At 42.1% G+C, this 14,008-nt stretch overlaps 1 protein-coding gene across 3 annotated transcripts in view; it reads right to left on the reverse strand.

Moving 5' to 3' along the window:
* GRB10 (growth factor receptor bound protein 10) overlaps nt 1–14,008 on the reverse strand; it is a 148,020-nt gene that overhangs the window by 58,945 nt on the left and 75,067 nt on the right. For all 3 annotated transcript variants that reach the window (XR_011323900.1, XM_069778679.1, XM_069778678.1), the window contains exon 4: nt 72–288. Coding sequence is in view for 2 of the 3 variants with exons in the window: in XM_069778679.1 (XP_069634780.1) it covers nt 72–288 (217 nt within the window). In the remaining variant the exon portion in view is untranslated. The remainder of the gene's footprint in view (nt 1–71; nt 289–14,008) is intronic.

The following is a 14,008-nucleotide window of genomic DNA, read 5'->3' on the forward strand; positions in this document are numbered from 1 at the left end:
TTTAAAACGTAGCTGTTTTGAAGCTAGTTCAAGACAATTTAACAAGAGGCAGGCAAGTCCCTTGTTCCTACCTGACTGCCATAATGCGCACTGGCTGAGACCGCTGCACCTTCTGCCTTGGAGACATGGGCTGCAGTCCACCAGATCCTGAGGACGGCAACTGACTGCGGTTGAGCTGACCATTTTGAAGGAGCGGAGTGGTTTCCGACTGCATACTGCACGTAGAGTATAAGCTTTCAAATGAGGAATTCATATCGTTTACCAAAGCTTCTAGGTCCACATCGTCATCTGAAAGACAGAATAAAGGCAGCGTAACACATCTGGAAGTCCCAGATAAAGGAAGTCTGGAAAGACCAAAGACTAAGTTGCAGTAAAGTTATCACATAATTTTGTAGTTATATTTTTACAGTGAATATTTGTGTAGCAGAAATTTATTGATTTTAGAGCAGAAAAATGCAGCTAATAATAGCCAGCAGTGGACATCTATTTTGTCTTCTTGGCAAAAAGCTGCTGACACAGAATTAAATTCTTCTACTACAGTATTCACTATATATACATATATATATACACACACACACACATATATATACACAACCAAAATTTGGTGGGATTTTAATGCTGTCAATGCTAATGTGAAGCACCGCTTCATTTACCGATAAACTGGCATACATTTCAAAAGTATAGCACTTACAAATACCTCTGTCCAGCTTGTCAATGTATCAAGTTCAGACTGTCAAACACAGTAATAAACATTTTGCAAGATGCAGTAATTTAGAAGGAAAAAGACAGTGTTGCAGTGAAGTCAATAGGTGAAAGACACAGTCCTCTGCTGTACATGTCGAAAAGCGATCATTATAGCTTGTTAAAAATCCTGTCTGTATTTCTGCGTATTTTTGAGATACGGTATTTTGAAGGGTAATGCAAGCTTTTAACTGTCACTCCAAGGACTTTGTAAAAAGACCTGTATCCTTGCTCTTGCAACGTGATAGAGACACCCCTGCCTTAAAGAGCCCAAAGTGTATCAACCAGGGATGTGGTGGGGGTGGTTGGAGGAACATCAGTCCCTAAAAAGTGCCCCAACCTTTCTACAAATGCCACCTTACCTCACAGTAAGTAACTTGTGCTCATTCGTTCCTCCTTAATGATCGTAATTACTCTGCAAGACAACAAAACTCTGGGAGCCCTTTGCACTAACCACTCTCTGAACTCCTATTGCAGAGTGCTGCAATTACTCCCTAGCCACAAGTTACGTCACTCCCTATCAGGAGTTCAGCGGGCTGACGAACACACACATCGATATCTGCTTCTGGTTACTGCACAGCTACTGCCTGAACAGCTACTTCAGACCGAACACAACTTTGTGCATCCAAAAATGTGCCCTTGTTTTCCAGCTGTATCAATTGGCCTGGTAAAATATACCATTGCTGCCTGCAAACCTTGCGTCTTGCAAAACTCTTCATGACACGGATGGAAAGCAGAGCCAAGCAATAGAGCTAGTAAACATTTACACAGTGCTATGCAGCTGAAATATGCTTTTCACCCCAAATATTTTCCGATAGCCATTCTTTTCCCATGTTTTCTAGGTAAATGAACCACCAGGAGCAGCCATTCAGCTTGTAACCAATTACCATACTTTCTTTGAGAGACCATAAACAATATTCTACCAATATTACTTTTCTTGAGGATATAATCCAAAACAGCACCACTCAATTTCTGTCCACCAACAACATGCCTCAATAACCATAACGGGATCAGAACACAGCATTTACATGGCAATTGTTTTGGATGCTGATGACCCCATTTCTCAGTGTTTGATGAACCAAAGACCTACTGAGAATTAAATAGGTGCTGGTCATGTACCTATGTCCGGCCTCTATTTAATGACTTGAAATACTATGTTCCTCACTGAAAGTTGGTAGGCCCTTTACTAAAGTAAAAGCCACTTAGCCTTCACTGAAAAAGTACTCATAGAATTTCTAGGTTTGAACATGTGTTAAAAAACCAACCACTCCCCCCCCCAAAAAAAAAAAAAATCTACCCACAAACAGGTTTCTTCCTTTCATTTCTTTATGGTTATTTCCCTCAGTCTCTGTACTTAACAGCCACTACCCTACTACTAAGACTCACCTTCACTAAGCTACACCATCTTCTCTGTCAGCTAGTTCATGCATTTTCAACAATCTAGACTTTGCTTTGCTTGGACAAAGTCTACAATAATTTTCCTGCTATTTTTAGGGATCTTGAGACAGAGTTGCAATTTAAATTTCATTCCATCCTCCTGATTCTTATCCTGTTTGGAGAGGACATATCAAAAATGCTTCTTGAGCAATCACAAGGGAACCACAGCAGTAGGAGTATAAAGAGGGAGAGGCTGAATTACAAGGCTTTTGAATTTTATCATTCATCTAAAGTACCGGAAGACCAAGCTGTAGGGTGTCAGGTGGCTGTCAAGTAAAAGCTTAGGGGATGGATGAAGGAGACATAAAAGACAAACGCTGGCCACAGAGTCAGGGAGTAAATTACAGCAACTAACAGCAATTGTTTAGCAGGGTGAAAAGCAGAAAGGGAAGAAAGTCAAGGCATACATTCTGTGGAAGTCTGTACGGCTTGGTCCCCGAGGGTGCTAATTTATTAAGAACTTAGACAAAGCTATTAGTGTGCAAGATCATTAAGTTTTCAGATGAATGTAACATGGGAGGAATGATTAAAAGTCAGCTCAAGCTATCCCTGAATAATCAAATAGGCACAAAGGTGTAATATGAAGTCTAATATGCATAAAATGAGGCACTTCATGCAAAATACTAAGCAAACCAAGTACATAGTTTAAAGCATTGAATTACCATTAGCAGGCTTTTAAGCATATCAATTACACACCTAAATTCAATTTCCAACAGGACAGGCACTCACAAGGTGCATATAGAGTTTTCCTAATCATATGTTGCACTAAAGTCCAGAATCTGGTTTCACTCCTCTGTCAGCTCCTTTTCTCTGCGGGTGCAGCACTGCTAATAATAGCCCTCAGTCTTGCTATAAAACTTTTGCAGGAGCGCAGATCCTTAAGCTTTTTGAAGACAAAGCCTGCAATCTTGAATTTCATACAATTTCATCTCTATACAATAGCATTTACTACTAAATACCATTATGTTTTGGAGATATTTCAGCATGCTGCAATAGGAAACCTCACTGCTGCAGCCTACCTCAGAAGTGCCAGCAGATGTCTCAGCCTGCCAAGTAATCCAGTATGTTACTTGTGATGGCTCTCTAGAGAGCTTAACTAAATAAAAATTAAATAAGCCATCCATGGGATTTCTAAGCCACTTTAACCATTTGCAGGTATACTATTCAGAAGGATATTTCACATACCGTGCAATCCTTCAAAGTATCTTTCTCTACCAACCCGCAAGATCCAGCCTCTATCAAGATGATCATACATGGAGGAAAAAAAGCTGACAAAACTGATTTTGAGAAGGCTTGCTAGTTAACAGCAAAATTGACAAATCATTGGGCTTTGAGCCAGTATGGCATCACACTGGCCCTCTAAGTATGCGCACACAAATTTTGCGACTGACCTGGAAGAAATCACCTTTGTAGGTTATAGCAGGCTGAGTTGCAAGTAGCTGAGGAGCCTCCAGCTCTCCAGCTATCTTGCAGACATATGCTTCCAGGGATACAAAAGACTATTTTCCTTAATCTGCATTGAATTCTGCCGTAAGATCAAGGAGCATGAAAGTGTATATTTGAGGTCTGTTTTTTTTTCTCTCTCTATTGAACAGCATAGGGGCTAGCTTATCACTTCTTCCATGCACAAACATGCAAGCAGCCTTTTGCTTTTGAAAGTCATTTTTAAAGGAAAACACTGGCAAAACCTAGCTCTGACATACTTCTGGTGGTGGATAGGGTACTGGCAGTTTTGTAGACTTATACCAGAAGAAAATACTTGGTACGCCTGCGAGCAATGTTCTTTCCCAAACTAGAACCAAAGTGCACACACTGGCAGCCGTCTGAACTTCATTTGCTTCTTTGCCCACAACTTGTTAAACTTTGGCTTTGTTCACAAACCAGCTCCACTGGATGTTGCAAGTAATATTTTTGGTAAAGTAAGTCATGATTTCAATTACAAGAAAAAATTTAAAAGTTCAATTCGAGGAAAGAAGAAAACTTATGTTATAAAACCTCTATTGAGCCAGTGAGCTAAGCTATCACATTCCACAAAAACAAAAGCACTTTGAATACGATTTGAATGTTTTCAAGCATACCATAAGGAGGGATCATAACCCCTAAATTAGGCCTGAGCAAACTTTAATCTGTGTTTAACCATGTCCCACTTGTCTTTCTGCTTCTAGCCCTTCTCCATCCCCCAGATCCTAATTTATTTACTTATTTTGTTTGTTGTTGGCCTTTATGTGTCAAGCCCAGCTAACGGGACTAAGCAGAATCACGCATATTCTGAAGTGACGTAAAGCTGAAGTAAGCCCTGCTCAGCTTCATCCGTGCCAGCCTCCCAAAGAAAGCAGGTGTTTCCATGGCTGTCAAGGGGCTCACTGCACTGCAGAAATTCTGTATACTGAAAAAAAAGCTGAACACGGAAAGAATCACGGCTTTGGGCTACAGACCAGGACACATTTCATGTCTCCAAATAGCAGCCCAGCAAACACCCTTCCCTTTTACATATGGTCTGCAGTTCATAGGGAATACTATGAAAAACATCACAGCATCTAAGTGAGCTGTGATTTAAGAGGGTTTAAAACTGTATACATACATAAATAATTTCCTTCTTGTTTGCTCATTTCAGAATTTAATTTTCCAGCATTATCCCTCGTATCAGTTCACAGAGAAGACTGATGCGAGTGCTACTCGGATGCTACTAGGAATTCAGCAGAAGATTTAGAAAAAGGCTATACCACTTCTCTGTCGCCATGGAAGTAAGCCTGATACTATATGAATTCTAACAGCATGTATATAAACTAGCGTTTGATATTAGAGTAAGGCAGCTGTTGATTGATCACCTATCCCTGTTTGATAGCCTAACTCCAGCAATCGGTTCCCCAAAATGAGTTTCACTGCAGCACGTTCAAGATCCAGCTTGACAAAGCTAAGAAGCTAAGATATAACTAATGTAAGATTTCACTCAAGTTTAGCTCAGCAGAGGGTGATATCGAAGTGGTCAGCAGGCTCTCCTGCACATGTTAATTAACCCTCAAGGAGACAGATGGGAACAGCGAATGAAAAGGAACGTACAGCTGCATATACCCTAACATGCTGCATTGATGACACAGTGAAACACTATGTAAATTATAGGTAATACAGGGAAAAATACATTTACATTAAAACAAACAGAAGGACTTGACCAGAATTTAAAAGGGAAAAAGGGACATCTAAAATACTTGTGCTATCCCCCTCAATATCCTGTTTCAAATCTCCTAAAACTGCATATAAGTTATTCTGATTCATATTGGTGATGCAAGTATGTTTTGCAAGGTTTTTGGTATTGTGGACATCTCATGTTTTATGATAAAAAAATGCAGGCAAGGATTACGACAGTGAGATGTGCATACAAACTCCTTTTACAAGATAACTGCTTATTAAGGGGGATGCCTTGCACAAGGGCACTGCAGCATATCCCTCCAGCGCTGTGTCCAAATGCCATTTTGTTAGGATTTTTCAGAAGTTCCAACCACTAAAACTTTTTGAAAATGTACCACTGCTGACAACACACAGTTGTAATGATGCACAAATAAGTCCGCTCTAGGTAACACTCACACTCCTCTGTTACTTTCTCCCTCTGAGCCCCTAACTACATTTGCTATGTTTACACAAATGTCTCACCTCCCTCCATACCCTGTTTCAGCTTCCACTAACACCACAGGCACCAGTTGCCTATCAGGACTTGCAGTTCTTGTACGCTGAAACAGTTACCTACAGCCTCCCTACGGTTGCATGCATTTAGCACTTGGCAGCTTCTACACCTCCGAGAGACGCAGGCGACAGAAGCTGGACGATAATAAACAGATTTCTTACAATTTTTTAAAAATGCCACAGTGACCTCTACAGCTATGCTACAGCTGAATGACACCCTCCAGTTCCCAATACCAGCTCCAGTTCTATGCAATCTCTCCCCTCCTACATTATTAAAAATTACATACAGACAGTAGTTTTGCACAAGAAACAAAAAGACAATATAAAAAACATTTGCAAACCCTATGCTTTCACACTGTTCTCAAGGTCTGCTACTGGACCCAATTATGAAAACATCAATATTGCCTTGGTTGAATGTTAGACACTTAGAGGTTTTTCTGTTCATTTCGAGTGAATGCACAAACCCAACTCTGTGTCCCAGAGACATCACCAACTCCAGAGTGGTCATAGTCTGAATTAAAAATGACAAGCCTGAACCCCAAACTCCAGAACTTTATGTATCCTGTAAGTCCCCTTATGGGACTCTGAAGAATCTTTTCCTTTATTATTTTCTGATGTTCACTGCCTTAAGTGAAATCCTCTACTTTGCACCGTAACTATGGTTGCTGGCCTACAAAATGTCACATCCGTGCACATGCAGCTTCCAAAATGCTAAATGGACCATGCTGTGGAAAGAAGGAGAAGAAGCAGAGATGCTGGTTGGTAAAAGAACATGAAACTGAGACAGGTATCTACGCTCTGAGTGCACTGAAATGACACACAGAGAAGTCAACAGGGAGCTTGTAACTTCTCCAGCATTCTCTGGGTAATTTTTAAATCCCACACGCATCTATTCCCATTTCTGTCAGGCTGGGATGGCTAACACCAAATGTATGTACATTAATTACAGATGCTGGAGAGAATTCACTTTATAAACACCTCTTTACTAAAGGTTCGTGGTTGGACTCCAGAAACGTTCTTAAAACACACCTGATAGATTCCTTTAAATAGAAGACAAACTGAAATGAACAAAATTAATGTTGCTAGGTGACAACTATATGAATAAGCTACAGATGAAAGGTGTTAAGTCAAAAAATCAAAGCATTATTGAATAACAGGAGCAACTGGCTACAGGTGCCCTATAGCAAGAAGGCATGAAGTTGTACCCTCAGACTAGTCCTTACCACATAAAACAAGTCTCAGGAATTCTGCTGGAAAAAAATAAAGGGTTAAAAAATGGAAAATTCAGTTCTTGTCCAGTTCACACACCTAACACTTGACATCATAAAGAGTAAAGATGATGAAAGCTAGGCATTTGGGGGGAGGGGAGCAGATAAGGAGGGTTTGTTTAATTCCAGAGACAGACTGAGGTAAAGCACGTCTCCGACAAAGATTTTAACGGTTTTGCCCTTTGATGAGGCTGCAATTATTCACAGACAACATTCAGAAGCACCTCCCATCATGCACGTTCCCATTTCTAACCCAAGAACTGTACACGTTGTTCCTTTTGTGGAGTGGACAGACGCCGGTTGCCGCGACAGACGATTGCTGTAGGTGGGTATCACCACCGCTGAGACCTCGCTTGGCTCTAAGGCACACGCAGGTGCTGAAGCACTAATGGCATCGCTATGAGAAAGGGGGAAAAAATATAAAATATGTCAGTTATGGCCAGTCCCCATTCCAGACTGCCCTACTGCATTTACAGAACACAGAGTTGGGTTTCAATCTTCCCAATACCCATTTTCTAGTAGGAAATTTGCAGCTCTATAAAAAAAAAAAAAAAAAAAAGTTGGGAAGCACACCACACACCCTTGTCCAGCCACCACCGATGGCAGAGCTCCTGCTAACAGCAATTACCAGCAACTGCCAGCCTTTCAAATCCCTCTGTGCAGGCCAACGCTTGCAGAACCACTGCTGTATAGTAAATACGGAGTGAACAGATCGCTTAAAGCAGAATCCGAGGTTAAGCAGACTTCTGGAAATTGTCATTCCCGAGTTGATTACAAAATCCAGTCAGAAGATTCATTTTCAAGAAACTGGTGACATCTGCAGCAATCTTCTATGACCATCAGGTTCAGTGGTTTCCCCGTACCATTTTCTCCTGTCACCTACTTTTAGTTCATTAGTTGAAGAAAAAAGACTGAGAAAGACCTTAAAAGGAAAGTGTTTGCTTGGTTGGGTTTATCAAGACAGAAGAAAACCCAGAAGAGCCCAAGGATAGAAAAGCTCAGAGGATAGAAAATAACATTAATTGAGGAGACAAGCGTCACCACAGAGGGCAGAGTGGGGTATTCCTTCCCTGGCCAAACCTGGGGTTGGAGTAGACTAATCCTCAAGAAACCTTTGAGAAGGACAGAGCGGCTGCATCGGTGAAGGATGCGATAACAGCACAGGGTGAGCCGGCCAGACGGATTTTCCGGACCCAAAAGGAGATACTAACAGAGGGAAACCTAAAGCTTAAGTCGTAATTGTGCAAGGAATAGCCATGCACCTATAGCCTTATTGTAGCCCTTTCTTTAGTCAGGACAAAAAGGAAAAGAGAAAGAGAGTGAGCATGAGTAAATGCATGAGACGCAGGCAGACCAACAGACTCGGGGATTCTCTATTCAAGTCTTATCTTCCCGGTGAGGTTAACTGGATGCCTCAATCTTGATGCATCACCTCTACAGCAAAACCAGGAAGACAGGCTCTGGCAAGACATCCCAAACGACGATTACAGAAAGACCACCACATCCTTCAAGAGGACATGGTCAGGGCAACACCTGGGCAGCAGAACGGCTCCTAGCCCGTGCAGCCCACACAAAACCAAACAGAAAATCCACTTAAGCTTTCCAGATAATGGGGAAAACCATGTTAACCTACTGAGCTGTTAAGGTACTTCCAAGTCAGAACTCAGGAAGCACAATATTGGATGGCGATGGATAGATGAATTGAAATACTGTCTGCTGGCCACATGGTAAATGCTTGGCAGACTGCATCTTATATTAGACAGTCATATTTACGGGTGAAGGGCTTTAAGAGGATATCCTGTATCAGCGAGAGCTGCAATTTGACACAGCAAAGGTCAGGTTTAGTTGCATATTTATTAAGATTACATACTTTTACCTTAAGGAAACTGAATAAAGAGCTTTAAAATGCTGTGTGTTTTCCTTATGCTTACATGAATGAAAATTATTATTTTTCAAAATTTATTCTACCATTTCCTATATACACATTTCTACTCATAATGCTTCTCTAAAGTTTTACTTAGATATCTTTTTCTCATTGCCCATTCAGAGAAAAAAAAAATGAGCGTGCAAATCAAATACATGCAAACAAACAACACTAATAGACAAGTCACAGTTCGAAAAGGAGTTAAAAATTCAGGCAGACAAGAAGAGCTACCATGTGCCTTACAAGTCTAAAGCTATTAAAGGCAAAGTTAAAAACGCAGTCAAAGCATCTACTGCTTTCCTTTAGGGAACCTGTTTTTCTCCCTCCCTGATTAAACGCTGTAATACCCAGCCGAATAATCCCAGTTGAACAATCCCTGCAAATCGATATAAGTACCACTGCACGGATTAGTCCCTCCCATCCTGTCAAGAAAGCCCAAGCTTTATCCCCGCTCTGGGAAACATCGTGCGTAACCTCCCAACGCGCTGCTGCGTGGCTGCAGCCGAAGCCCGCAACACCCTGCCTGCTCCGGCGAGAGCACTGCCTGCCTGCTCTGGGACGTCTCTGCCCGGCGGCCAGCAAACCCCAGGCTTCTTGCATCGGGGGTTTCGCTTCAAAGCTACTCCCCGACAACTTAGACAAAGCTTTCAAGTGAAAAGGGGTTGGATTAACTTAAGGAGTCCGTTAGCGTTTCTCTTCAGGAAGCGACGGGTCCGCAGAGCTGATGCTGAAACATTATCATCATCATCATCATTATTATTATTATTATATTAGGCATATACCTCATCACTGGATACCTGGGCTAACCTTTAATCCTACTAACTTTAAACCATGAGTTTTAAAATCTGCTTTGAACAGGTTTATTGCTGGCTTCAAAAGCATGTTTAAGAGGATGTCATACAAGTTCCAAAAGTTGCACACAGCAATTAATGAATCAGCTATTCCTCCGAGTTAATTAAAGATTGCGTTTTCAGCACATAATAGTTACCTAGCTGTGACCGATGTACTTACAAAGGAGACAACAGGAATATTTCATATTTAAGGTACTTCTAGTCAGAGTTTAGTTAACAGAACCGAACTCGTATGAAAAAGTAAAATGCTTTAACACCAGGGTAATTTTGGCTTCTTTTACCAGTTGCTTTAATAGTTTAATATTAACTCCAATTGTCATTTTGGTAAATTGTCTACAAGAGACTAAACTGGGGGAGAGTTGCTTGGAATTGCAACACCGCACCAAAAAAGCCCCCTCGGAGCCCCCAGCTTGGGACTTTCAAACCTGGCACCTGACAGATAACAAGAACGCTCGCCTACCTTACCTTCGCTTCATAGTCGGAGGCAGCTGCCATCAGATGTCCTCTTACTGCCTTGGCAGCACCTCGATATAAGCTTTCCCTACACTTCTTTGCCCGACTAAGGGAACAACGTTTTGGGGCATGCGTTTAATTTCATCGGCGCACAGATACTTGGTCATCGAGTCGGCTCTCTATTTTAGGCTCTCCTTTCACGCAAGCCTAGCTGTTGTGTCAGAAAATCACGTAGTCCTTTTGGGAGTGGAACAAGGAGATCTCCCCTGGCCCTGCCAGCAAAGGGCGGAAAATTTGTGAGGAACTACTGCTGTAACAAAGCGCGAACCTCTGCTGCATGAGAAGGGAACGCCACAGTCCTGCCGCATGGATCCCCAGATGGCAGAGCATATTGCTGCAGTCGCATCCCAAATGGCTGTGTGGAGCCACTGCTGAAGGCGTCCACACCCCACACTGCAGTCATTCACAAAGGCTCCGCCGTGACTGCACTGACCCCAAGACCTCCTGATAGCCAGCCTTTTTAAAACAAACAAACAAGCAAACAAAAAAACCCCTGAACACCCAAAGCAAACAAGAACCACCACCCCCAAAAAACCTGGAAAAAAAACCCAAACCCCTCAAACCCTGGGGGGAAAAAACAACCAAAACAAAACCAAACCATTGCAGTTGATCACCCAAGACCAGCAACAACACAAAAGAAAAACCAATCTGAATTTACCATTGAGATCTTCAATGAAGAGCGATCACATCAGCCTAAATTCACCTAGGCCTAAGAAAAACAGAAAAGTATTTATGTTTTTTCTAGACTCGCCAATTCAAGTTTCCTTTTTTAAATCAGCTACTGGAAGCAGGGTCCTTCATGATTTAACATCCCGCAGGTAAGCTGCACTGGTTAAAGTCAGTCAGTATCAGGCTCACCCAAAAGCGAAAGCCGCTGGTGTGCGATGCAGCGGATTTGACACGAGTCGAAACCAACTCGCCGATTACGCCCATTTTCCTTATGAGACCCCCACGGCTGATTTCACAAGGCGTGTGCATTCCTGGCTGAGGTACTCAGGGTGCCCCATGGTCTTGGGAAGGCAGCCTGCTGCTCTGCTCCACCTGGTCGGTTTTGGCCAGGCTGTGGGTAGGGACCCCAAGCCCCCACCTAAACTCGCCTCCTTGCTCGCTCACGAAACAAGGCTGGAAGCAGGACACGAGACGTTTTCCCCCAAGGGTACTCTGGTAACAGACCATCGCTTCTTATGGAGCAGTCTTCATCTCCTTCACCCCGCGTAACAAGGATGTCGTCGGTGCGCTCCAACGAGCTTGCAGGCACCCGCTGTGCTGCACCGCGGCTCCCGAAATCACCCCCACCGCTCCTCTTCGGAAAGACGCCCCGAAAACCCACGGGCACAGGTTCGGCGTTCGCAAGAGGTTCGACGACCTGCTGACCTCGCTCCGTTTCACAGCTGAAATACTGCCCAGAAAAGCAGAGAAGACTGGTTCCTCCGCCAAAAGCACGCCCACGTATTTATAGACCTAGAAAGCCTTAGACCTCGAAAGAGGCAACGCGTGCACAGGACGGAGCTTAAGGTAGGCCAAAAGTGTGGCTGTAAAGCCGTAATGCTCTGAAGGACTCCTCTCGATGGCTTTTTAACAACGTCAGCGACTCCAGGGTAGCCGCTGCGGTGGAAACACCCACTGGTGTCCCAGCAGCAAGCTTGCACCGCTTCACTTACCTGACCCAACGGTTCTTCGGTGACGCTACCCCAGCCTTGGAGGTGACCTGTACTTGGACTTCAGTATATTCCAGATTCACTCTCCGATGCCCGTTTTTATTACCTAGTCTCTAAAACTCATTGTCATCTTCTGAAGAATCTTTATGGTTAATTCTCGAGGATAGAAGCTACCTAACTGTGGTCCCTGGGCTCAGCATCCACTTGCCTTTGAGTTGCAGACCTTGTAGTTTAGAAACCACTCATCTGCAGCACTTCAGATTTCAGAGGGACTTGCAATATTTTACTCTGCCTGAGCTCTCCAGGATTTTTCAGCCACTTAAGGACAAACCACAAAAACATATACAAAAAGAGTAATTCTCTTTTGCTGCCGAATAGCAGCAAGCTCATAACTGAATCGCAAAGATAAACAAAAAAATTAGCAGCCCCCATGAAGCCTTTTTTCATATATAAGCTTATAAACACACAAGCTTATAAAAATTTACAAGTGCATGTATACATAAACTCGCAAGCAATGTATACCAATTAGGAGCGCTAACAAGATATACAGCCGGTTTAAGACACCTTCTTGCAGAGTTACAAATCCACTCATACAGCGGTGCTGTAACATACCGTAACATTGCACTGCTTCTAACCTCATGTTGTACATGTCACAAACTGCCCGCAATCTTGATTTGGACAGAAAGACTTCAATATTGTTACTGCAATCCTAATGCCATTAATGAAATTACATACTAATTGCTTTGGTCAGTAGCACCTTATATACTTTAATTACTTAAGTAGCTGCTTACTGTTAAGAACTCCAAATTTAGCTACCTCTCATGCTAAATTTTTTTTTCTGTTGTTTAGCTGGTTTGCCCCATTGAAGTCTGGGGTTTTTTTAGCTGAAAATACAACTAGCTTGACAGAATCTTGTTGTTTTTAATAGGCACAAAGAGACTTAAATAAATTAACAAATTCAGATCTTCCCCTTGAAGCTTCTTGGCTTTAAGAAAAGTGCCGCAACCTTCTTCATCCTCAATGCAAGAATGTCAGCTGCTTTGAAATTATGCATTTCTAAAGTATCCTCACATGACACAGCTTGCCATACTGAAGTGCTGTCATGAACCACTCGCAGCACAGTATTTACATAAAGGCAGAAATAAATACTGTACTACTTATCACAGTCAGATAAGTTCAAAGACAGTGATGACTGAGGTTTATTGTTACAATGCTGCACTGTGGTGAAAAATTTTAGTGCAGAACTGACACCAAATTACAACAGAGTTGTTTTTCTGCAGATCTCGCTTATTTTATTAAGCTATGAAATATGATTTTTTTTTTTTCCTCCTCCCTCTTATTATGTAAGCTTAATACAAGCCCCAAGCTTAGTATATGTGCTTCATAGACTATGTAAGAAATCAGAGTTACAGAAGTGTACTGTTCTAGTTCATTTTGGGGCAGTCTTAAAACCGCAAGATTTTTTCAAAGCTAGAGGAACCATAAATAATGCAACATTACAGTATTATCTTTCGCTATTTTACTCCTCTCTGAAAAATTCAAAAGAATTTTCTTTGGAATGAAAACACATTTTCGTTGCTCTTCCTCAATCTTTTCTTAGAGAAACCTGAGGACCATCTGACTAGAAAAAGAAACAAACAAGCACAGACTTTGTTTCCTTATCTGACAAATATACAACTTAAAGCACAAGCCACAGCAGCTGCAGCATAACATCAGAATGTACAGTTACCTAAAAATATTTTAAAGTCTTAGTAGTAGAAAATAAATGAAGGTTCTTCCTGTCTTCTGATGTGTTTATGCACCAATACATTCTTAACTCTAATCATAAAATGGATAAAACCCCAACATATGGTTTGAGAACAGGAAAGACCTGCACCACCAGCTTCTGCGCTATGTAAAGCACTAGAACCCGCTTCAAAGTTTTCTCCATCCCCAACA

This window comes from Haliaeetus albicilla, chromosome 3 (genome assembly GCF_947461875.1).
Source record: "Haliaeetus albicilla chromosome 3, bHalAlb1.1, whole genome shotgun sequence".
NCBI classification, from domain to species: Eukaryota; Metazoa; Chordata; class Aves; order Accipitriformes; family Accipitridae; genus Haliaeetus; species Haliaeetus albicilla.